At 47.0% G+C, this 23,407-nt stretch overlaps 5 protein-coding genes across 5 annotated transcripts; 2 read left to right on the top strand and 3 right to left on the bottom strand.

Moving 5' to 3' along the window:
• Positions 1-498: 498 nt before the first annotated feature.
• On the bottom strand, positions 499-5,349 carry I302_108871 (uncharacterized protein; the record flags this gene model as incomplete). Its single annotated transcript, XM_019194595.1, has 10 exons — positions 499-1,140; positions 1,202-1,969; positions 2,047-2,380; positions 2,455-2,744; positions 2,813-3,038; positions 3,094-3,390; positions 3,445-3,747; positions 3,812-4,192; positions 4,276-5,190; positions 5,255-5,349. The coding sequence occupies 10 exons, from the start codon at positions 5,347-5,349 to the stop codon at positions 499-501; spliced, it is 4,251 nt and encodes a 1,416-aa protein (XP_019043431.1).
• Positions 5,350-5,739: 390 nt separating this feature from the next.
• On the top strand, positions 5,740-11,004 carry I302_108870 (uncharacterized protein; the record flags this gene model as incomplete). The annotated part of the gene is made up of 24 exons (XM_065870748.1): positions 5,740-5,811; positions 5,866-5,965; positions 6,026-6,264; positions 6,323-6,506; positions 6,560-7,206; positions 7,260-7,373; positions 7,442-7,717; positions 7,771-8,038; positions 8,094-8,251; positions 8,307-8,379; positions 8,428-8,559; positions 8,619-8,680; positions 8,740-8,950; positions 9,003-9,158; positions 9,219-9,366; positions 9,421-9,897; positions 9,962-10,105; positions 10,162-10,240; positions 10,296-10,341; positions 10,395-10,424; positions 10,478-10,495; positions 10,546-10,587; positions 10,645-10,771; positions 10,848-11,004. 24 exons carry the CDS (start codon positions 5,740-5,742, stop codon positions 11,002-11,004), a joined length of 3,960 nt encoding a protein of 1,319 aa, XP_065726820.1.
• Positions 11,005-11,118: 114 nt separating this feature from the next.
• I302_108869 (uncharacterized protein) lies at positions 11,119-13,406 on the bottom strand (the record flags this gene model as incomplete). The annotated part of the gene is made up of 14 exons (XM_019194593.2): positions 11,119-11,242; positions 11,298-11,370; positions 11,451-11,499; positions 11,565-11,629; positions 11,686-11,856; positions 11,925-11,986; positions 12,045-12,436; positions 12,499-12,577; positions 12,635-12,650; positions 12,729-12,902; positions 12,970-13,078; positions 13,144-13,181; positions 13,246-13,276; positions 13,329-13,406. The coding sequence occupies 14 exons, from the start codon at positions 13,404-13,406 to the stop codon at positions 11,119-11,121; spliced, it is 1,461 nt and encodes a 486-aa protein (XP_019043429.2).
• Positions 13,407-14,068: 662 nt separating this feature from the next.
• I302_108868 (uncharacterized protein) lies at positions 14,069-20,814 on the top strand (the record flags this gene model as incomplete). Its single annotated transcript, XM_065870747.1, has 34 exons — positions 14,069-14,225; positions 14,285-14,322; positions 14,372-14,795; positions 14,868-15,109; positions 15,171-15,199; positions 15,254-15,332; positions 15,405-15,515; positions 15,578-15,605; positions 15,665-15,910; positions 15,968-16,137; positions 16,195-16,513; positions 16,575-16,694; positions 16,759-16,909; positions 16,972-17,269; positions 17,334-17,366; positions 17,461-17,779; positions 17,849-17,877; positions 17,963-18,076; positions 18,157-18,187; positions 18,259-18,310; positions 18,369-18,459; positions 18,513-18,608; positions 18,697-18,780; positions 18,850-18,867; positions 18,978-19,067; positions 19,124-19,183; positions 19,267-19,297; positions 19,361-19,407; positions 19,497-19,817; positions 19,922-19,980; positions 20,067-20,233; positions 20,313-20,440; positions 20,505-20,651; positions 20,731-20,814. 34 exons carry the CDS (start codon positions 14,069-14,071, stop codon positions 20,812-20,814), a joined length of 4,413 nt encoding a protein of 1,470 aa, XP_065726819.1.
• A 524-nt stretch (positions 20,815-21,338) lies between these two features.
• On the bottom strand, positions 21,339-23,284 carry I302_108867 (uncharacterized protein; the record flags this gene model as incomplete). The annotated part of the gene is made up of 5 exons (XM_019194591.1): positions 21,339-21,551; positions 21,638-21,811; positions 21,950-22,292; positions 22,466-22,934; positions 23,026-23,284. The coding sequence occupies 5 exons, from the start codon at positions 23,282-23,284 to the stop codon at positions 21,339-21,341; spliced, it is 1,458 nt and encodes a 485-aa protein (XP_019043427.1).
• Positions 23,285-23,407: the final 123 nt, after the last annotated feature.

Below are 23,407 nucleotides of genomic sequence, written 5' to 3'. Positions count from 1 at the left end.
AAGTAAGCGAGAAGCAGTTTAAACAGTATTAACAGGTATTAGGTGATTAGGTGGTGAAAGGATCAATCAATCAACTGGCGTGCGCGTATTCATGTGTGTGTATGTGTGTATACATCTTATATAAGGGCGATCTGATGGTGGAGGTTGATAAACCTGGATTGAAAGAGGTCTGAGCGTCGTTCAACGATACTCGATCGAATGAAACATTTATCCTTAGCCCAGAGTGGCAAATCCAATTGTTTCAGATAACCTTAAAACGGCGTCTTAGCCGTGACCTAAGTAGCTGTATCATAGATCATAGCATGGTGTCTGCAAGTTTGTCCACTTGATACAAAGACAAAAATGACTATATGCATGCTGACCCTATCCATGCATGGATGTACAGAATGATCCACCATATCGAAGTTGCATACAAAGGAAGAAAGATCCTCCACCGCATGGCAACGTACCTCACCTCACGTCATTTGACCTACACACCACCTCCTTTGAACTGACACGCTAAAGTCCACTAGCCCTTCTTCTCTCCATCGTCCTCCTAGCTTCCCACGCATCATCAATCGGACTCAGCCGACTTCCTTCTGTAAAATCGGGACGAACGGTCCGTACATCTTGACCCACATGTAGGGATTTAAGTAGTCGATTGGAGTAATAATGGTCCACGAGGGGATCACGGAATATATTAGACGGTTCAACTTCGAATAACACCTCCGTCGTATTGTTATGACGACCTAAAATTCTCATATCCTCCTTATATCCTACTTCATCTTTAGCCAGATCCCCAATCCAGATTAACCATTCTTCCCTTTCTTCCTGCTTTAGTGATTTTAGGTGATGTTCTAGCCATTCCCAATATAGGGATAGGGATTTGGAAAGTACCACTCCCCTTTTCATACCTAGTCCTTGGGATACGATCTCACAAGCCCCATTACGTATTTCCTCGTCATCATCTTGTATTAGCCTGACTAAAGTTTGGTGTAGGATTGAGATGGGACGAGAGAACAGGTGCGGGGTGAGATGGGCGAGAGATCGGAGTGAAGCATATCGAGATGGTTGGGATTCGTCTTCCTGTGAGAAAGACAGTATAGAGGGAGAAATGACTTGAAGGCCTTGCGTAGCTTGGACATCATTGCAAGTGATAGACTGTGTATTTGAAAATCAGCGATCATCCACATGCCACACCAAAACAGAAACCATAACTCACCTGCTTCACCGCCCATCCAAGAGCCACCAACCCAGCCTCTCTCACGGGAATACATCGACCTCCTATCACCCTCTCCAATCGCTTGATGATACCCGACCATCTTCCCTGCATTCCTCGGAAGATTTCATCTGACCATCTAATCTCAGATAACGCATCAAGAGCCAAAACCCTCACTCCATCGCCTCCTCTCCCACTCAGAGCGATCTCCAAAATTGTATCAAAGACCTTTCTAGTCCATAGTTGGGGTAAAGAGGGTAAACTCTCCAGTACGAGGGTCTGATCAATCTCACTGGCAGATTTAGATAATAATCCCAAAACGACATCCAGAGTAGGTTGATGGGAAAGAACGAATTTCACCGTTGAGATTTGTCGAGCGTCTTCTCCAGGTATGAAATTGATGTCCTCCCTTGTATTCAGATATCTAGTAGTAAACGACAAAGTCTGTATCACAAGCTCCGACGAGATTGATTTTGAGTTGGTACGATAATCTTGTACGCATTCTAGTATAGCCTGAGTTATAGGCGGACATGTACCAGGTACGTCTCGCTTGACTAACGTCAACAGACCATCCTCAATGGATTGTTTGGAGCAGTCAGGGATGTCCGACCAAGGGATGACATTTGCGATGAGCTGTCTGAGATATAGCGCTTTGCCATGTACGGCGTTGAGATCGGACCTATCCATTTGCTTCGTAAGAGTTAGAGCGAGGTCTGACGAGTGATTAGGCGGTATAAGTGAGGATAGCGCTTGAGCAGCAACTTGTCGGACCTACTCGTTCGGACGATATTCGGTCAGCTGACGTCTCCTTATGCAACGACTTTGTCCGCAAAGAGTAGCTGACATACCTGATACTCCCTACTACTCAAGTAACCCTGCACCGTCCCTCTTAATCCCTCCACCAACCCCTCAGAAGCATCATCATACCTCAGACTCCTGACAATGATCAAAATAGGGAACAACGGTGAATGCTTGTTACCCGTATTTTCACTTTTGTGCTGTTCAAGATATTCCGCGATGAATGGGATGATAAGAGGGTATTTTGAATGGAAAGATGAGAATGATTGTCTGGTTGCGAGAGTTGAGTGGGATTTGTAATAATCTTGACCACCTCTTGGAGGGGACAAACACCGATGGACGAGAGTGGAGAATAGGATTAGACCGACGTTACGCACGTTCCAGCTGATCGAGGTTCGTTAGCGTGAGTATGGCACTGTAACTAGAAGATTGAAAGCGCCAGGGGAACCCCCACTCACTCAGCCGACTCAAATGCACCCAAAGCAGTCATAACCCCCTTTTCGAACCATTGACCAAACCACTTTGTCTGCTTTGCATCCAACAACACAATCTTCAGCACATTGAAAGCATGCACCTTCGTCACATTCGATGTCTGTTTGTTTTCCACCCTTGCCAGGTCCAGCAGGGCTGACAGAGCAGTATTAAGTAATTCTTCGTCGAACGATACGAGGGATAAGATCGAGTACGGTAATGCTGCGGACCGACGAGTGGTGGAATGTTGGTCTGAGGCTATTGTCCGTAGTTCATGCTGTACTCAACATTCGTTAGCTATTGATTCTTAGTCCGGAAGTATATTGTTGAGGGGGAATTGCTCACTTGTAACCAATCTTCACATAATCCCCTTAACTCTGGTATAGGTCTAACAGCTTCTACCAATTGAGCAAAGGCTATGGCGATTTTGGAAAATGTTCCTCGATGTTTGATCTCGTGCATCCACGTTAGGAAGCATTCACCAGCTGTATCGATCTCGGCTCTTGTCCATATCGTCTGGGAGGTACCGGATTGAGTGATAGGTAGAGATATGATGGTGGCTAGTAGTTCGCTGTTCCATAGAAGATGTCAGCTTATTCGATCGCAGCATTCAAAAGTCAGCTCACCCTGCGCTCTTCGTCGCTCTCCAACAACCGGATAGCAAGACTGTATGATCCATGCCTTCTCCACCATCTCCGTCTTCTTCCTCATCATCCCCATTACCCAGTACCTCGTACGCTCGAGCAATCTCATGATCTGGTCTAGAGGAATCTACTGCACCTTCGACAGTCGAGGGAGCAAGGGAAATTACTGTCTTGGTGATACTCCATATACGATTGATGAGGGTGAACAAGTGATGGAAAGTGAGTTGCCATGCTTTCTGAGCATTCGGTGTCGTGAGATCAAGACATGAAAATAGGTCACTATATCCCTTTTTGTCAGCTATCGTTCAACCTCGATTGGGGAATTCAGCTCACCCTATAGCAGCCAAAGATCCATGCAAAGGATACTCTTCTATCCCTCTTACCAAGTCATTCTCCACAACTTCGATCCCTCTTTCCAGCTGACTTATCAGATCTCCCACAAACCTCAACGCATGAGATTGGTCTTCATCACTTTGCACCAGCTTACTGAACAATATGCACAAAGCGGATTTACCAGCCTCAGCTTGAGTTTTCCTTGGCAAATTGATCGAGTTCATTCCTGAATTCAGTAGAGCCTGCGATGAGGGGGTCGAAAGGGACTCGTAGCCTGGCAAAGGTATTTTTGCAGATTTCAAACTATATGGACGAAATCATGTCAGCTACATGTACTGAATACGATAGTTGTAGGAACTTAGCTTACATCTTTCGAGACCTATTCCGCACTTCTGTGAATTCGCTCATCTGACATGCCAACAACATCTCGACCCTCTCTTCCGTATACACTTTCTCCTGGACGCCCTCAATATCACCGAAAACATCCAAATACCTTCCCAAAAGATTCAACGATAACAGTATCTTGAATACTGGAAATCTTCTAGCTTGTATTAATCCGCCATTTAGGTATTCAAGGAACCACCGATGGAAATCTTCGCCTAGTGGTAGCACGTGAGACAAAGATTCCTGCTCTTTCTTGATGCTGTCTGTATTAGGTTTCTTGCGGAGTACTCGCCGAGTGGAAGTTTCAAGTTGGTGTAGACGCACGAGGAATGCGAATGTCGATGAAGAGAATGCTGAGCGGCTCCTACATGTATTATCAAATTATCAGCAACGTTTTCTACATCGTATGGATTTTCGTGATGGAATGGGTAAAAGACTCATACCCACCCTGCACTTGGCAAACCATCGTTCCACCTGAATCCATCTTTGATTAATTCCATCACATCCTCGCTGAACTGCTCTTTCGACCCAGACACAAGTTCAAACGCCCTAATCCTTATATCTGCATCTTCATGCGCCAGAGCATCCTTTAAATCATCTTGAGGCAAATCTCTGATCTTGACTATTCCCAATGAGAGGCCAATGGAAGCTACCGTTATCCATGCACCGAACAGATCCGCTCTATCCGATAAAAATCTTAGTAAGGCTGATACGTAATTTGGATCTTTCTTGAACAGGGCTGGTAAGAGATATCGATTCATAGTTACCATCACTGCGTTTGGTAAGCTTGGATCGAAATATGGTACGATCTTCTCCAAAACTTCATCTGTCGATGAACATAGCTTGGTGAGAAGGTTGATAATGAGGTTGGAACGGATATTCGCACAATCCACTATCCCCAGATCACCTAGTAGATCTCCCACAAGACTACTGGGAATGGTAGATAAAGGTACGTAGTCTAGTAATGTCGAGATTACCGTTAAGTTCGATCTTCTGGCTATACCGGCGTTTATGGCTTGTCTGAAGAGCGGTACGATGAATGTGGTTGATAAGCTGCTGGAAGTGGACGGACGAGGTAATAGGGTGGAGAGATGTCCAGCTAGAGAGAGGACCTCGGATGATCGTTGTTGTTGGACTTTTTGGGAATGGTCGAGATGAAGTAAGATGAGAGAAGCGAGATGTCCTCCTGGTTGGTAGGCTGGGATAAGTTTGTTTTCCACCTCAGACGTAATGGAGGTGTGAGAAGAGGAACATAGATGGATAAGCTGTCGAAGGAGGGCGAGGAGAAGCTCGAGTTGTTTTAGCTGTACCGCCGGGGGATAGGAGCGTAGGACGAGGTCTATCCCTTCGCGGATTAGTATACTGCATGTGGAAAGCAACCTTCGTCAGCCATCAGTATGGTAGAGATGTATCAAGGTGTACTTACTCATCCTCCAGCTCATCTTGCTTAGCCTTGAGTAGGGCTTTCCTACAGACTTCAATCTCCTTCATCCCTTGATCGTTGGTGACTCGGTTCTCCATTTTGTAGATTCCTAGATTGCTAGAGAAGCTGGGATGGTGAGAGGCACTTGAACAGCTTCCTAGGCTGCTACTCGTGGTTCGTTTGGCCGAATGCAACTTTTGCGCTGATGTTCGAGGAAGATATTCGATGCAGCAGAAGCTCTTTCGACTGTGTTTGGTCTCTTCATCTTGCATCTTTCCAACTTTTTTCGAACAATAACATATAAGAAGTGATGACGTGGAACATTCTTTCTGCGGTCTTAAATTGATTCCGTCATCTCTGGTGTAGGTTGTTTTGAACAAGCAGCTCGAAGATTAAATGGTATGAGATCTGAATTATCTGGTAACTGATCAAGCATCCATAAATCCACTAGTGATCTCCCAGATATCTGCAAGATCACATCAAGCAACATGTCAGCTCAGTCACCTCCTCGACATGGAGGCAATTCGGAGCAGGAGTTCATCCACCAAATTGCGATCGAGGTAAGTAATCTTCACAAATCTTTATGCTCGAAGTGCTCATCTCCATACTTTTAGATGTCTCGATTGATGAACTCTGTCAATGTGAATGATCTGCTTGGAAGACGTATAGTGGAGATAGCGAAAGGTAACAGGAGTGGAGATGCCTTCTTGAGAGGTACGTAATTGTCTTCAGGTCTGCTCACAATGTTCAATACTAAAATCGTAGATGTCCTAGCCGTATCAACATTCGGTAAATTCCCAGAAGATGCGATGTTATCCCTTCATACCCGCATACTAGCAGAACAATCCATCGTATCTCATTCTAATGGCGGTAGGAGAGCTTCCGACCACTCTCCTCCGAGAATGCTGGGTGGTAGAGCAAGTACCGATGTTGAGGGTATGGAGCATGATGATTCGGACAGATTGGCTCCTGAACCGGTTAGGAAAGGTGGTTTGAGGAGAGGCGGTGGCGATGTAAGTGAACTTATCAGCTAATATAAGTCAACCTTGCTAAGCTGATCTATAAAACTAGTTTGTCGCTTTCCGAGCACCGCCCACAGCCAAACCATCTTTGCTGGGTTTGGACAGACTGGCGGCGGAGAAGAGAGCCGCGGCCGCTGCTGCCGAAGGGAGGAGCGAACCGCCTAGTAAGAGATCGAAGAGAGATGCAGAGGATGATAGAGATGACGGGTCAAGTTCCGGAGGTGTTTTCAAAGGTGAGTAAACCTTCTTCGTTCTCAACGATGGTTCCGTCTGACTCGCGATACAGTTCCCTCCATACCGGTTAAACGGGAACATGCCAGAGTACGACCTGACGAAACGCCAAGTCGAGGTACTGGTCTCTCAGACGAAGCCAAGCGCAAACTGGAAGCATATCGAAATAGGAAGAACGCCCCTTCATCATCCATCACCGCTTCATCGGCAGACAAGGAGGGAAGAGAGAAACAAGGTGGAATAGACGATTTCCAGTCAAGGCTGAACAGAGGATCATATCGTGATGAGAGGGATAGAGATAGACGAGGTGGCGGAAGGTACGATGATCGCGATCGAGACAGGGACAGAAGGGACAACAGAGATCGAGACAGGAGGGATGGACGATCCGAAGGGAAAAGTTGGGGAGCAGCACCTACACCTCGAACGTCTCGGTCGGATCGTGAAATCGAGGGTGGAAGCAGTATGCGAGTGCCCAATAGAGGATGGGACGAGACTCCTCGTAATGAACGGGATAGGGGACCAGGAGGATGGGGTAAAGCGGAAAGCTCAAGAAGGCCTCAGACATGGGATCAGACTCCTCGATCCGGTAGGAAGGACTCACCGGATGATGAAGGTGGTGTAGAGCTGGATGCAAAAGAGTGGGAGGAGGAGCAAGTGAGGCTTGATAGGGACTGGTATAGCTACGACGATGAGGGTGCAGTGGTGAGTATTCCATGATTTACTGTTAGAGGGCGGTTTACTGATGCAGATGACAGGCACCGGATGAAGAGCATAATCCGTTCTCGCAGTGGGAGGGTCTGGAAAGAGAGAAGGAGAAAGAGCTGGAAGCGAAAGCTGCTAAACGGCAGACCGCTCGTCAAGCTCAATTCGTGAGTGTCCCATTCTCATCGCATACCGGTATGCTCTTAATGGTATATGAGCTGATAATGTCGGATAGAACGCCGATAACGATCTATGGGAGACCAACCGAATGCAGACATCCGGTGTCATGCAGCGCGGTGGTGTCGATATGGACTTCGAAGATGATTCCGATTCCAAAGTTCACGTATTGGTGCATGACTTGAAACCGCCTTTCTTGGATGGGACGGTAGCGTACACTAGACAGCTAGAACCGATCAATCCTGTAAAAGACGGCACGAGTGACATGGCTCAATTCTCCAAGAAGGGTAGTGCTTTGGTGAAGGAAAGAAGGGAACGTCAGGAAAGGGAAAAGGTCAGTCAATTCATACATGATCATCCTCGCGCTCCTGCTGACGAGAACCATAGGCTGCCGCCAAAGCTGCTTCTATTGCTGGAACTACATTGGGTAATATCCTTGGGGTGAAGGATGAGCCAGATCTAGGTGAAGAAGGACAAAAAGCCGGGGATGGAGAAGGTGCAAGCTATAAAGCCGATTCACAATTCTCGACTCATCTGCAGAAATCAGAAGGTGTTTCAAATTTCGCTAAGACTCGTACATTGCGTGAACAAAGGGAATATCTACCTGCGTTCGCTGTACGAGAGGAATTGATGGGTATGATTCGAGATCACCAAGGTGAGTCGGCCAATAAATCATTTCGTGTGTACTCAACTCACAAACCATTCTTTAGTGCTCATTGTGATCGGAGAGACCGGATCTGGTAAAACCACGCAATTAGGACAGTTCCTTTACGAAGATGGATATTGCGCGAACGGTATGATAGGGTGCACGCAACCTCGTCGTGTGGCTGCTATGTCAGTTGCCAAGCGTGTGAGCGAGGAGATGGAAGTGAGCTGTTTTTTCCCGGTCGGTCGTGGGATAGTAGCTGACTCTGCTTTCGCAGTGTGGTTTGGGAGAAACTGTCGGTTATGCGATTCGATTCGAGGATTGCACTTCGAAAGATACCAAGATCAAGTGTAAGCTGCTTTGGTGACTATAATCGATCGAGCTAACGCTTTTGGTAGTCATGACGGATGGTGTATTGCTACGAGAGTCCCTGAACGAAGGAGATTTGGATCGGTATAGTGTGATCATTCTGGATGAAGCGCACGAAAGATCGCTCAGTACGGATATCCTCATGGGTCTGCTAAGAAAGAGTGAATTATCCACATTTGTTGCCTGACTGTCGGAATTCATGCTGACTTGTTTTGCGCAGTCTTGACCAGAAGACGAGATCTCAAGTTGATCGTGACCTCTGCCACCATGAACGCTGATAAGGTGAGTAGTGGACATCTTCGTCAACCACTCCCTCGATCGCTCGCTGATGTTAATGTTAGTTCTCTCGTTTCTTCGGAAATGCGGCGACTTACACGATTCCAGGAAGAACTTTCCCGGTTGAGATCTTCCACTCCAAATCGCCTTGTGAAGATTACGTGGATAGCGCTATCAAGCAGGTCCTGCAGATACATCTGTCCAGTCCTCAGGGTGATATACTGGTGTTCATGACTGGTCAAGAGGACATCGAGTGTACATGTCAAGTGATAGAAGGTGGGTCTGCTCTCGAACCAATCTTCAGTATCCCGCTGACATAGGAACGCAGAGCGACTAGAACAGCTAGACGATACGCCGCCTCTCGCAGTGCTACCAATCTACTCGCAGATGCCAGCAGATCTGCAAGCCAAGATCTTCTCGCCTACGCCTGATGGGAGGAGGAAAGTGGTAGTGGCTACCAATATCGCTGAGACTTCGCTTACAGGTAAGCTGGATATAGGTTCTTCTTTCGACAAACCAAGGTCTCTAGCTGACGCTCATGCAGTTGACGGTATTTTATATGTCGTTGATGCTGGTTATTCGAAGCTCAAGGTGTACAACCCGAAGGTCGGTATGGATGCTCTTCAGATTACACCCATCAGTCAAGCGAATGCTGGACAAAGGACAGGTCGAGCTGGTCGTACTGGTGCGGGGTGAGTATAGCTGCAAATTACATGACCCGTCCATATGGCTGATAAGCGTCATAGATTCTGTTATCGACTTTTCACCGAGACTGCTTACCTGAACGAGCTATTCCCCAACAACATCCCGGAGATCCAACGAACCAATCTTGCCAACACCGTTCTTCTTTTGAAGTCATTAGGAGTAAAGAACTTACTAGAATTTGACTTTATGGATCCACCACCTCAAGAAAACATCTTAAACTCAATGTATCAGCTCTGGTGTCTCGGTGCCTTGGATAACGTAGGAGATCTGACAGCTCAGGGTCGAAAGATGTCAGACTTCCCGATGGAACCGTCATTGGCGAAGATGTTGATCGTCGCTACCGAGTATCAATGTTCATCGGAGATGTTGACTATCGTGTCTATGTTATCTGTCCCATCTGTATTTTATCGACCACCTCAACGAGCTGAGGAAAGTGATGCGGCGAGAGAGAAGTTCTTCGTGCCGGAAAGTGATCATTTGACTTTGTTGCATGTCTATACCCAGTGGAAGAGTAATGGGTAAGTCAGCGGTTACATTTATCACGTCCGATCTAGATAACATAGCTGATGAGTGTGATTGTAGATACTCCGACGCATGGTGTATGAAGCATTTCTTACATCCAAAACTTATGAGAAAGGCACGTGAAGTCAGAGGTCAGTTGGAGGATATCATGAAGCAGCAGAAGATGGAGATACTGTCTGTTGGGACCGATTGGGATGTAGTCAGGTGAGCTATGCCATACAAGTTCATCTTCGAGCGAAGCGCAGCTGACGTCGGAATAGGAAATGTATCACTGCTGGGTATTTCCATCAGGCTGCTAGAGTTAAGGGTATAGGAGAGTACATGAATGTTAGAACTGGGGTGAGTCGTTCTGGAGTCTGTGCTGTTTCGATCCGCCGCTGACGACAGAGTTCAGTTACCATGTGTATTGCATCCTACGAGTGCTTTGTATGGTCTCGGATGTGAGTGCACTGCTAGCTTATAGATTCTAAGACAACCAGCTGACAGGAAGTAGATATGCCGGATTATGTTGTGTATCATGAATGTAAGTGTGCTTGCCTATTCCTGATGAGACTGTGAAGCTGACGACTCTAATAGTGGTTTTGACCTCGAAACGTAAGTTATCGCTTTTTGACCAACGTAATGAGATGCTGACTTTCTCACAGAATACATGATGTGTGTAACATCGGTGGACCCTTACTGGTTAGGTGAGCTAGACTGCACATTCCACAATATTTGGAACAGACAGCTGATGATGCGAGTAGCCGAACTGGGAAGTGTCTTCTTCTCCATCCGTGAGAAGAACTTCGACGCATTAGCAAGAGCAAGAGCCAATCGAGATTTCAGTAAGAAGACGGAGATGGAAGCTGAGATGGCGAGACAGAGGGAAGAGTGAGTTGATTGCTGTGTTTTGCTTCCCTTCCAAAATTTACCAGATCCACGATAGCTGACGACATTGCTTTCGCAGGATCGAACGTGCCAAAGCGGAAAAGATCCGACAAGAAGCCGTCTCGAGGACACCGAAAGTCGGGGGAATGGGTATCGCCTACACACCCAGAAGTGCAGGAATTGGAGCTGGATCACGATCATCCGCAACTCCTCGAAGAAGGGCGGGAGGTATCTGATGTGTTGGCATTTGCAGAACTGTATTAATAGACATGACTATGCATACTCTCACATTCTGTTCTTGTACTGATGGCTGTCTATATACTCAAGTCGCTGACATGCTTTGTGGCCTACTACCCTTCGGTCGATGTTGAAGTTGCGCGGGATTTTCGATACACCATGCGATGGTATAATGGTCTTTCGCCTGAATACAGCAATGTGATAGGTAGAAGCGCAAGCGAGGTCGCGAAGCAGAACCTGAATGAAGCAGCGGTGATCAGTAACACAAGTGGTATTAATACGATTGGCTCACCAGCATATTGCATTCCAGCCGACGTGGTCGTACAGCTGTCCGCCGATGATCGTACCGGCCGCGGCTGATGTTGCTAATACGCAAAAGTCGAGGGATATCAGCGACTTGATGATCCTCTATGTCCGACCTCCAGGTAAAAACAGCGACACTTACCCCAGGCCAAATTCAGTGCGGCAAATTGGTGCAACTCGCTTATCCCCTCCTGGTTTGAACACGATTCGTCAATCATACATAGCCATAGGTATGACCCAGATCGATCCAACTCACATTTTGAGCTGTAACGGCTGCTACTTCCACTCCAATCGGTGTAAGTGTACTATTCAGGAATATGACTAAATATTCAACGCCGGTCAGCACCGCTTTCGTTTCAATGGAGGTCAAGACTTACCAAATAGCCCATAACAGATGATAAATCCTGAAAGACTTCTGCTCAACATCATCAGTAAAGGGAAAGGAGCTGCCACAACCGCTGCAGGGGATAATATCCACTCTGCACCTATCTTATCGGCAAGCCAACCGGTGAAGGGCGAAGTGATGAGACATGGTACGCCAGTCGCTACTGTATACGCTCAAGCTAATGATTAACGATGAGAGTCGACTTGGGAGTGTGTATGATGCGGGACTTACGATATACCAATCCATCAAAATGCGAGTCTTTTCCCCACTGATCTTTGAGCCTTAATGTCAAGCTGCAATATAAACCGTCAGATGGTTGGACCTATTGAGCATATCTGCGAGGGCACTTACGTAGGATCCAAGACGCCTAGGATTAAGCCCAAACGGAAGTTCACAGCAATACCGGTGAGGCTCCTTGGAAGGGAAAAGAGAATCTTGATCACCCTCAATGGCGAGAAATGTTCAGGCTCATTCTGAGCAGTCTCGGTACTTCTTGGGGGTTGGTCTGAAGATGGAAGATGACCATGTTCCGCAAAATCCGGAATATCTGCTGGACTTGGACTCATCTCTGGCTGTTTGCTTTCTTCTATCCCCGCTGGTGAGTTACTTTGATACTTGGCGAGATCCTTCTGCTCGACCGCTAACCACCTTCCGAGCAGCTCCACACTACACATTATGATACAGAGTACCCAAGGTGCTTTCCAACCGAATGCTGCGTACAGTCCCCCTCCAGATGCTGGGCCCTGTACATTTCGCCTTCCTGATCAACTGTTTTCGCGGAATGAGCAGTGCTCAAATGACTTACTATGATTTCACCTGTACTGATACCTGCAAATGCGAATCCCAGCTGACGGCCTATGACCTTCTTGTCGACGTTCTCGCAGCTACATGATCATCGGCAATACTGTAAATTACAGTATTGTGGATCTAGGAGAACTCACATCAGAGCAAATCCGACTATTCCCCCAATTGTCAAATCAGGATTTAGCATTGTCATCGAATCTCGAGATGGCAGGTGTTAGGACTGATGCTCACCAGACCATATGATCGAGCAAGATAGTCCCTGAATAGTACGTGCAAAGATCATAACCCAGAACCTATCCACGAAGATCAACAGTAAAAGCGCAGATTGCATTGCGAGAGTCGCAGCTATGAGTGGACCTCGTCGCCATGCTTTCCTATCGAGAAGTATGGCGCCAGGCAAGGTAGCTGTGTGGTCCAGACTCATCAGTCCACACGTGCCCCCATTTGGGCACTGATTTAGTGGGGAGCTTACAAATGGATATTGCGATACAATATGCGAAGAGGAACCAGGATAATTTGGTCGATATGTGGCTGTAACCCAGATGTTCGAGGCGGAACGGAATGACGGGAACTCCGATCGTCTACATGGTGACAACTTGTCGTGACTACTGTGACCTTTGTCCGATACTATTGAATGACGACTTACGTAGCAAAGCGCCTCGGTCATGGCTCCGTATGTCACGACTATGGCAGACCATGTCACTGGGCGTCCATAACTCTGTACTCGCGTTCACACACACACACACACCTGCAGTGATATACCAAGTCGAACTTCGCCACTAATGGGGTAGAATGTCAGAAACAGAGATTCGTTTCCGGCTGCCAACTTACGCTAATTCCTAAGGGAGGTTTCCGATATTCTGGCTGGTTGCCCGCCATACTCTTGTCCTCGTTGACGTCGGTCGTCATGTCCCTCGTCGGTATGTTTGGTCTAAGAATGTTATCTTGCACATACAAGTTACAGGTCGCAAAGTAAAGTACGATGTTTGAGAAAAACAGCTAGAATGCTCACACTGAGAATCAGCACTCGATATTCTGATGTACAAAGGTGGTCCAACATCCCTTCCAGATAGGATTGAAATCTTTCATCGGACCCGTCGATAATCATACCGGTCAGCGAATTGGATGCCTGCTCGATCTCATATGGTGCTCTGTCATGTCTCGCGTATCCGATCGGTTTTTGACTCGACCGACCGAAAGGAAGGTGAGCATTGGCAGGATATGATGGGATTGGTTCGTCTGAGCATCCCACCCTTTGTCCGTCCCTACCTTTATGGGATTATACGACAGTGTCACTTTCTCCTTTCTGACTCCGAAGTACGATACGGGATCCAGACTTTCGTGAACGATCCGACGTCAGACGGCCAGTCCACTGACCAGTGTCGTATATAACTCGAACTAATACTTCAATAGCCAACCGTCCACATCCCTATATTCCTTTTCATTTCACATTCAATCAAGAACAGTCTCGAATACATCTTACTTCTGATATCTGACAACATAACACCCCTTTTCCCCATCGATCAAAATTCCTACGCCTCCCAAGAGGTAATCAGTTAAATTACCCAAAGATGCCTATTCCATTCTACAAACCCTCCGAAGCTCCCGAAGCGATCTTCGAGGGCGAGCTCATTCCAATGGCAAAAGCCAATATCGTATCCAATTTCCTGTATACTTGGATTACACCCATGCTCAAAGTGGGCTATTCAAGACCGTTGCAAATTGAAGGTGCGTCTTTTTCTGCTTTTAGGTTTGCCGTAATATTCTGATACTGATAAACAAGGTAGATTTATGGTCGCTTAGCGATGAGTTGACCAGTAAAACAGTAAGTACTTCCATAATGTACTCCACGCAGACTGATATTCGTACTGTAGAATGCCGAAAGACTACAGAAGCATTTCATGCGCCGGATGCCACCTTCTCGTCGGGTTGGCGCACTTGCTCAGGCGCCCGATTGTGCTTCCGAGAAACCAGTTGGTGATCCCAATCGCCTTGTCGACAATTGTCCGAACTCGCCGACAGAAAATACAGGCTCTGATGCAGACCCGTTATATCGGGATGATCCTGAAAAGTGCCAATCAGACTCGGACCAAATGACACACACTGACCCAAAGATCAAATTGGGAGAGCCCGATCCCGAGCACATTAAGCTGTATGGTAAGAAGAAAGCCCAGAAAATCGCATACGACCAACTTGCCATTGAAGATGGTAAAGAGTATGATATGAGTCTATGGTACGCCGTCTATCTCTCATTTTGGAAACAATACTGGACAACAGTGGTCTTGTCTATCGCCGGGCGTGAGTATTCTCTGTTCTCACAACTGTAGGTATTGAAAAAAGATCACTCACATGTTCCGGTTTCTCTCTCAGAGGCTTTGAGGGTGACTGCCCCTCTCGTGACTAAGCGACTTATCGAACACGTGACTACCGCACACACGTACTATCAAGCGCGTAATAACGGGACTTTGACGGATGACATCCCTCGACCGCAGAGCATTGGTCGAGGCATTGGACTGGCGATAGCTCTGTTTGTCATGCAATTCTCGGCGAGTTTGCTATTCTTCAAGGGCGATCAAGTAGAGTTCATCATGGGATCAAGACTAAGTATGGCGGTGAGTGGCTTGCCCTATACGTATCGAGACGGAAAAGCTTACCTGATTGTCGTTCGATCAGCTTGTGGATCTTATCGGCCGCAAGTCCATGTGAGTGTCCTGTTCTTGCAATCAACCCCTTTCGCTGACGATCATTGACGCTAGGCGACTGTCAGGCAAATCCAGAAATGAAATGACCAATGGCCGGCTGTTCACCCTAGTTTCGACCGATTGTAGCATCATTGTAAGTTCAGCGTCGGCTGAGGCAAATCATGAACTTACGATTTATGGCTGTGGCTGGAACGCGTTGCATCAGGAATGGGCAATGTCAACATTGGCCAATCTGATGATAGATCCTATAACGTTGACTGCAGGAATTGCACTCCTCATTTACAATCTTGGCTATTCTGCTTTGGTCGGTGTGGCGGTAGGTAGTCATCTGCTGTACTCTCGATAACATTACAGTACTTGTTGCTGATCATTGCGCAGGTCTTGGCGATTGCTGGACCATCCCAATGTGAGTAGAGAAATTGACTAATCTTCTCGATTGTTCCCGCTTACAAGGCCTCATTATAGGGTGGATGACACGAAAGTTTATGGACTTCAGTGATCGACAAGAACAACATACAGACAAGCGAGTCAGACTCCTTACTGAGATATTGAACAACGTACGAGCAGTCAAGTTATACGCCTACGAGCGGTTCTTTGGTGAGAAAGTGTCGGGTATCCGTCGACAAGAATTGGGCAATCTGCGAAATAAGAGTTTGCTTCGAGGGGTCATGACCGCGATATTGAATGTCATACCCATTTTCGCTGCTATCTGTAAGTCTGTCTTTACCACTAAGACATGATAAGCCATTGACAGCTCAATCATACTAGTGACTTTTGTGACTTATGCTCTGTCCGGACACGATTTAACCGCTGCGGTGATCTTCTCTGGCCTACAATGGTTCTCCGTCATCAGAGTGCCTATCTCTTTGTTACCCATGACTCTTGCGGCGATTGGAGATATGGCAGTATCTCTAGGAAGAGTTCGTCGAACGCTAAAGGTCAGAGATATCTTCAGGTATTGATCAAAGATTGAGGTAGCTGATTACCATTTTCAGGCGGAAGAACTCGTTGATTCGCTTGATATCCATCCCGAAGCCAAGTATGGGATTGACGTTAGGGCAGATTTCCGGTATGATGCTGCTCCTAAAGTCAAGAATGATCCGAAAGATAAAACCTCAGATGAGAAAGATGACTCACCCGAGAATGATAAGACGGAGAAGAAATCTAGATCGGAGAAGAGGAGAGAGACGAAGATAGAGAAGGAGAAAGCTAGAAAACGCAAGAAGCTTGGACTCGCTATGGACGTAGACCCAGATGAAGAAGATTTGGACATTCCATTTCATCTCAGTGGTGTTGACTTGAAGATACCTCGAGGTATGTGCCACTTCTCATCAGCGCAGGATCGAAGGGCTCATGAAATTGGTGGATGATCTAGGAGCTCTGGTATGCGTGGTCGGAAGGGTCGGTACAGGCAAGTCAACACTGTTGAACGGACTGATCAACGAAGTGCGAAGGCTCAATGGACATGTGAGATTTGGTGGGACTGTAAGCTTCGGTACGTGATGTCATCTACGCAACGGTCTCTCAGGGTGATCGTTGATCACAAGTGCTCGTCACAGTACCTCAACACGCATGGGTACAATCTGGTACCGTCCGGGATAATATCACATTCTCTTCGCATGAGCACGAGATTGATCAAGCCAGAGTTGAAGATACGATCTTCGCCTGCGCGTTGAAAAGCGATATTGGGATGTGGGACGAGGGAGATCGGTAAGTCAGAACGAAAACACTGATTGCCCTGGAGCAAGACACTTACAGATATGCTCTCACAGAACCAAAGTTGGCGAAAAAGGCATAACGCTATCAGGGGGTCAAAGACAGAGGCTCTGTCTAGCTCGTGCAGCATACGATCGATCTGAAATTGTCCTCTTGGACGATCCTCTCTCAGCGGTTGACGCCGGAGTGGGGCATCATCTTCTGAAAAACTGTATATTGAATGGTCCATTTGCCGATCGAACGAGAATCTTGGTCACTCACCATCTGGATGTATTGCCCAAGGCAGACTTGGTGTTGGTGTTGAATCGGGTATCAGAACATGAAGGTCGGATCGTCCAGCAGGGTACATACTCTGTGAGTCATCTCTCGTCTCCCGTCCTCCACACAACATACTGACGTTGATATTCGAACTCAACAGGAGCTGAGAAATACGGAAGGCATTTTTCCAACCGTTGATGGACGAACTTGGAGTGATCGATAAGCACGAGCACGAGGCTGATCCATCCGAAGGGATTGAAACGAACATCGCTCGAGATGCTCCCCAGGGAATCGAGGTCAGCCCGCTGGTAGCGGACCAGGGTGCGGATGAAGAGGAAAAAACGCCATCCAATATGAAAGTTAGGGATGCGAAAGCAATCTCAACAAAAGAATTCGAGGATGAGGAGAGGCTCACTGGAAATGTGACTTGGGGGACGTATAAAGCATACTTCAAAGCTTTGGATTCGCCTTTTTATGTCGTCGTTTGTGCGGTTTGCCTACTTCTTACACAGGCTTCTGCGATTGGGAATTCCCTGTTTTTGGGATATTGGACTGGATCAACTATCAATGGGTTCACCCAAGGACAATATATGGGAGTTTATGGTGGTGCGTATACCCCCGTTCACGACACGTCGAACAATGAGAGTATGGCTAACTTTGTTTCGGCGATTGCAGGACTGGGTGCTGCTCAAGCACTATTCAACGTGAGTTCCCAATACAGTATTGCTTTAGACACCATCTTCGAAAGTGCTCATTTCATGGACCATTGCACTACATCGCGCATTCCAGTTCGCCACGGTCTTTGCGATTGCTTTGGCAGCTATGCGGGCATCTTTCAACATGTTCAATGGCGGCTGGGCAGCCGTTATGCGGAGCCCAACCACATGGCATGATAGGACGCCAGTAGGTCCATTGACGCGTGCTATTGATTCGAATGAACTAAGAAGACGGTGACTTATGGGTGTGATTATGGTATTGAACAGACCGGACGAATAATCAGTCGACTCTCGAAAGGTCTGTAACCCTCGACTCGGGACTCCAGATATTGCATTGCACAAGCTGACGAACACCGCTGATTTTTGCAGATATTCGTATTCTCGATGATCGATTTTCCTTAATCTGGTATCAGTTATTGAGGTACGTCTGGTACATCTAGGTAATGAAACCGGTATCCTTGCTGATTTATAGTTTATAGTAATACGCTGATCATCCTTGGAACGATGGGTCTGATCATTTACACCTATCCATGGTTGGGTTTGATGTTCATCCCTCTCGGATGCGCTTTTGTCCGTAAAAGCCCATATCATATCCATCAGACGTATCGCTAACTCTCTTACAGTATCTCTGCACTGCCTTCTACACCAGAACTTCAAGAGAGCTGAAGAGGGTTGAATCGCTGATCAGGAGCGAATGGTATACCTCTTTCAGCGAGCAGGTGAATAGCTTCGGGATTTCCTTTCACACCTTATTCTATGAGTACTATATGGTGATAAGGCTGATGAGGTGACTTCGATCCATCATAGCTGGCCGGACATGCGGTAATCAGGGCTTTTGGGCAACAAGAAAAGTTCCAAAATCGTCTGAGGGAGGGACTGAAGAAGGAGCAGGTGATTGTGTCCCATTCTTCTGTCGGCAGGCACAACAGGATTGACTAACTAATCTGTTCATCCCTATAGCAAGCCTATATCCTGACAGTGAGTTGATCTTCGTAACATCAGGTTGTTGTAATGTGGCCAGCTGACAGTTAATTTATCGTTACCTCTTGCCACAGCTGACTTGCCAACGGTATGTCCAGTGTATTTAGAGACTCGAGTGGATAATGCTGACTGAAAGTGATGATATTTTCAGGTGGTTATCCGTTCGGCTGGACGCTTTGAGCCAAAGTATCATTCTGGTAAGTCATCTAATGCCCACATCTATCGGAGCACTGATCTTCGGAAACGTTCACAGCTTATTGGAATTATCGGAGTCGTAAGACGAGAAGACGTTTCTCCCGAAAGATTTGGAGTGGTCAGTCAGCTGGCTCCAAGGTAGAATGAGTACGAACGATCAAAGCTAATAGGAAATCTGTTTTCCCTTTCTTATACATACAGGTGTTGACGTACGCGCTGAATACGGCTTATAGTACGTTTTCGAGGTATTCTTTCACAAATAGAAGGGCATATACCGACCATCGTTCGTTCGCAGTATTCACGCTCTTCGTACCCCTCTGGGCTCAATGCGAACAAGAGATGGTATGTCAACTCTTCCCCCTCCACGCCATACCTCACCAACCAAGCACCACTGACGAAAGATAATCTGATACACTCCACGCTCCACGCAGAACTGTGTCGAGCGTCTCCATCATTACAACACCCTCCCCTCCGAAGCTCTCCCCACCCTACCCAGTGACCCCGACCTCACCCAATGGCCAAATAACGGTTCGATCCAATTTAAAACCGTCTGTCTCCGATATCGACCCGAGTTACCCCTCGTCCTTAAAGATCTGAGTTTCAGTATAAACGCTGGTGAGAAGATCGGTATAATCGGTAGAACGGGTGCAGGGAAGAGCAGCGTCGCTCAAGCCTTATTTAGGACTGTCGAGGTTGATAGTGGTGTGATTGAGGTTGATGGGGTTGATTTGAGGGGGTTGGGGTTGGAGACTGTATGTTGTTATGTTTCCTTCCTTCTACTTTTCCAACTTTTCTTGTTATCCACTGACTCGTTGCACCCTTGGACTGATTGTTGATTGACGTCGGTGGCGAATAGTTGAGATCGAGATTGGCTATCATTCCTCAATATGCATTCTTGTTTGCTGGAACTATCCGGTGAGTCTAATTTCCCAATTATCGTAAGACCTGTTCAGGTGACATAGACTTTTTTGATCTGATGTCGTATTGTATCTACGCCGCAGAGATAACCTCGATCCAACCTCATCACGAACCGACGCAGAGTTAAACGACGCCTTGAACCTTATCCGAAATCACCCCAGAGTCTCTGCCACGCTCAGAGATAAATTGAAACTCGATGGGAGCGTCGCTGCGGAGGGAGCAAATTTCAGTGCTGGGGAGAAACAGCTATGTAAGTAAACCAGCAATTTCTGATCTCTTGATATCCCTTACAAAGATGGTACTGACAAAGTCATGCCATTGCTCTGTAGTATCCCTCATCAGAGCACTCTCAAGACGATGTAGGGTCCTCCTCCTGGACGAAGCTACCTCCTCGGTAGATCCAGAGACAGACGCGTTGATCCAGGGTAACATCCAGACAGAGTTCTCAGATATCACGGTGAGTAAATCTCACCTCGGTTCAAGCCACCGCGAACATTTGATGGGTGACATCGACTGTACAGCTGCTGTCCATCGCCCACCGACTCCAGACTGTGGCGTACTACGATCGTATCCTAGTACTAGACAAAGGGGAAGTTAAGGAATTCGATACTCCATTGAAGCTGTTCGATAAGCGCGATTCGATCTTTAGGGATCTGTGCGATAAGAAGGTGAGTTTAGTGTTTCAGTTCAGTATAAATGGATCAGACGACCCTCCCGGAGTTGAGTTGATTGGTTTATATCGCATAGCATATTAGGGGAGGAGAGTTGTTGAGGATTCAGGAAGAAGCTGGGTTGGCCAAATGTGTTAGAGAGGTTGATCCCAGCGGCTGAGCAGTTCCACATCTCATTGTTTAATTCACGTTGATCTAACTCATAATCGCACCGGTCTTCACCATTTTTGGCTTTGCGTGTATGATTTGTGTTTTATGATGATGATCATTGTGTATATGAAGGCGTGATTGATGAATCTGCATGAAGATGTTTACTATCATGTACGCTTACTGTACAGCCATAACATACCTGGTCGGTCCAGGGAAAAATCAATACTATCGAATAGAGCCTGATGGAAAGTATATATACGACAATGGACAAGTCCAAGTGTGTCAAATCTCAAATATCAAATGTCAAAAGTGCGGAAACATACTACTAAAATCCTGAGACCGGGAACAAAGAGAGCGAAATCTATTTTTTAAGGGATTATAATATGGCTACAAGGGTTCGTACGTCATTGTCATGTATAACAATAGCAATCATATCGTTTAACCCGTTGAGGACGACCTTCAACCTCGATCTCCCCCTTCTTCCATTTATTTCGTGGTTTCTACCGAACATTCGTTCAGGAAAGTTGAACCTCCTCACATCACCACACAGCCCTCTTTCCCACCTTTAGCCTGGTGTTCCTCTTTCATAGCTTCCATCTCCAACCTCCTGTCCAGCGCTGCACCGCCCCCACTTCCACCTCTCTGTCCAGACGCTAATCTCTTGGTAGCTCTCTTGTCGCCTCCATCGGCAGCGAGCTTGTACCATTTCATAGCTCCTTGCGGGTTCGCTTCGGTTCCGATACCGGTCTATCCCGGAGATTTGAGAGTATTAGCTTTGAGTCAGAACGATTTATTGACGAAAGTGACCAAGCACGATGGAACTTATCACTCACCTCGGTAAAGTACCCAACGGCGTACTGAGCCTTTGCCAAACCCATCTCAGCAGCCTTCTTAGCCCACAGATAAGCTTCGGTATCCGATTGAGGTAGTACGCCAGGCGATCCAACGAGGTACCAAGCAGTGAGGGCGAAACATGCATCTCGGTGATTCTGCTGAGCGGCGATATTCTGTGATATACCAAGCGATTACATGAATCAGCTTTGGTTCATAATCGTTCATCTTCTTGATAGGATTTGTATTGATGGGAAGAATGGAGTGAAAGCGTAGAAGGACGATAATGAGTACTCAGAAAAGACACCACTCACATAATAATGTATACTCAACGCAGCATCCACAGGACACCCCATCTTCCCATACTCATAACATTCGCCCAACTTGAACGCAGAGGGTGCATATCCCAATTCGGCCGCCTGAGCCAACAACTCTGCGGCATACTCGAAATCGACAAACAACACATTATCAATACCCCTTTCGTGAAGTAGTGCTAATTCGTGTAAGGCATGCGGGAATTCCTCAGTAGCGTGTTCCGCAGATCTCTTCAGCCATTTCACGCCTTCTTTGGGTCTTCGAGATAGCCCCAGTGCACCGTTAAGTTCGGCAGTTCCGAGGCGGTACATCGCTCCTGGGTGTAATGCTACTGCTGCTTTTCTGAGTAGATGGGATTCGATTGGTCAGCAAATCTTTGAAAATGTTTTTCATACTGTATTTCAAACAAGATTGACATGAAAGAGCTCCTGAGACAATCTGAGTGATATGCAAGATGGGTGTATACTAGTAGAAGTGGTGCGCATGACACTTCAAGCACGGAATACCACACTCACTTGTAATACTGCACAGCCTTCGCGCTCTCCCTCCTACATCCCCAACCATGTTCACAGCAAGTTCCCGCCCTATAGCACGCATCGGGATGACCATGCTTAGCGGCCAATATGAACAGCGGGAAAGCCCTATCGAAATCCTGTCTTCCCCTAACCGTACCAATCCCATTGGCATAGCAGTCCGCGAGGAAATACTGAGCATCGGGATACCCCCTATCTGCTAATCTCTTCAACAAGGCTGTAGCTTCTTTGATTAGTTCTTCTCGTTTTTCAATGAGTTTGGTAGTTGTTGGAGGAGGGGAAGGGTCAGCCTCAAGTTCGGGAGGGACCATTGACTTCGCAGCGTCGATCATGAATACTGAGAACTCGAAAATCAGTTCGGGATCGTTGGTCTTCTTGGCGTTTTCTCGGTATAGTTGGAGTGTACGATCTTGAGAGAGCAGCTCGGCTTGGTTTCCTGGTCTCAGGTGGGCTATTACACATCATTCAATAGACAGTCAGCATCGCATCCTTCGATGCTCGATCTACACCAGGTTGACTCGGAGGTGTGACAGACAACTCACACTGATCCAACAGCGCAGCAGGCTGACTAACGATCCTACTCTGCCTATCAAACTCCCTATCCCCTCCTCCGGGATATCCCATCCCCTGGGGGTACCCACCGTCTATAGGCGAATTATCACCGTACATACTTGATGTAGTTGGATACTGGTTCATCTGCGCGCCATACTGTGATTGAGGGTGAGGACTTATGGGACTGTTGCCTGCGCCTGCGCCTGGTCCTTGGGGATACTGATTGACATTGACAGGTATGGCTGCCATGTTGGCGTACGGTGATACCGGGGGAAGAAAAGGGGGTTGGTCGGAAGGAGATTGATGGGTCTTGGCAATGGAAGGTGTGCTGCTTTGTAGCGCGTACTTGGTGGATGATGTCGTCAGGAAGGT

Source organism: Kwoniella bestiolae, chromosome 8, assembly GCF_000512585.2.
Source record: "Kwoniella bestiolae CBS 10118 chromosome 8, complete sequence".
NCBI lineage: Eukaryota > Fungi > Basidiomycota > Tremellomycetes > Tremellales > Cryptococcaceae > Kwoniella > Kwoniella bestiolae.
This window is presented reverse-complemented; position numbering and strand designations above follow the sequence as displayed.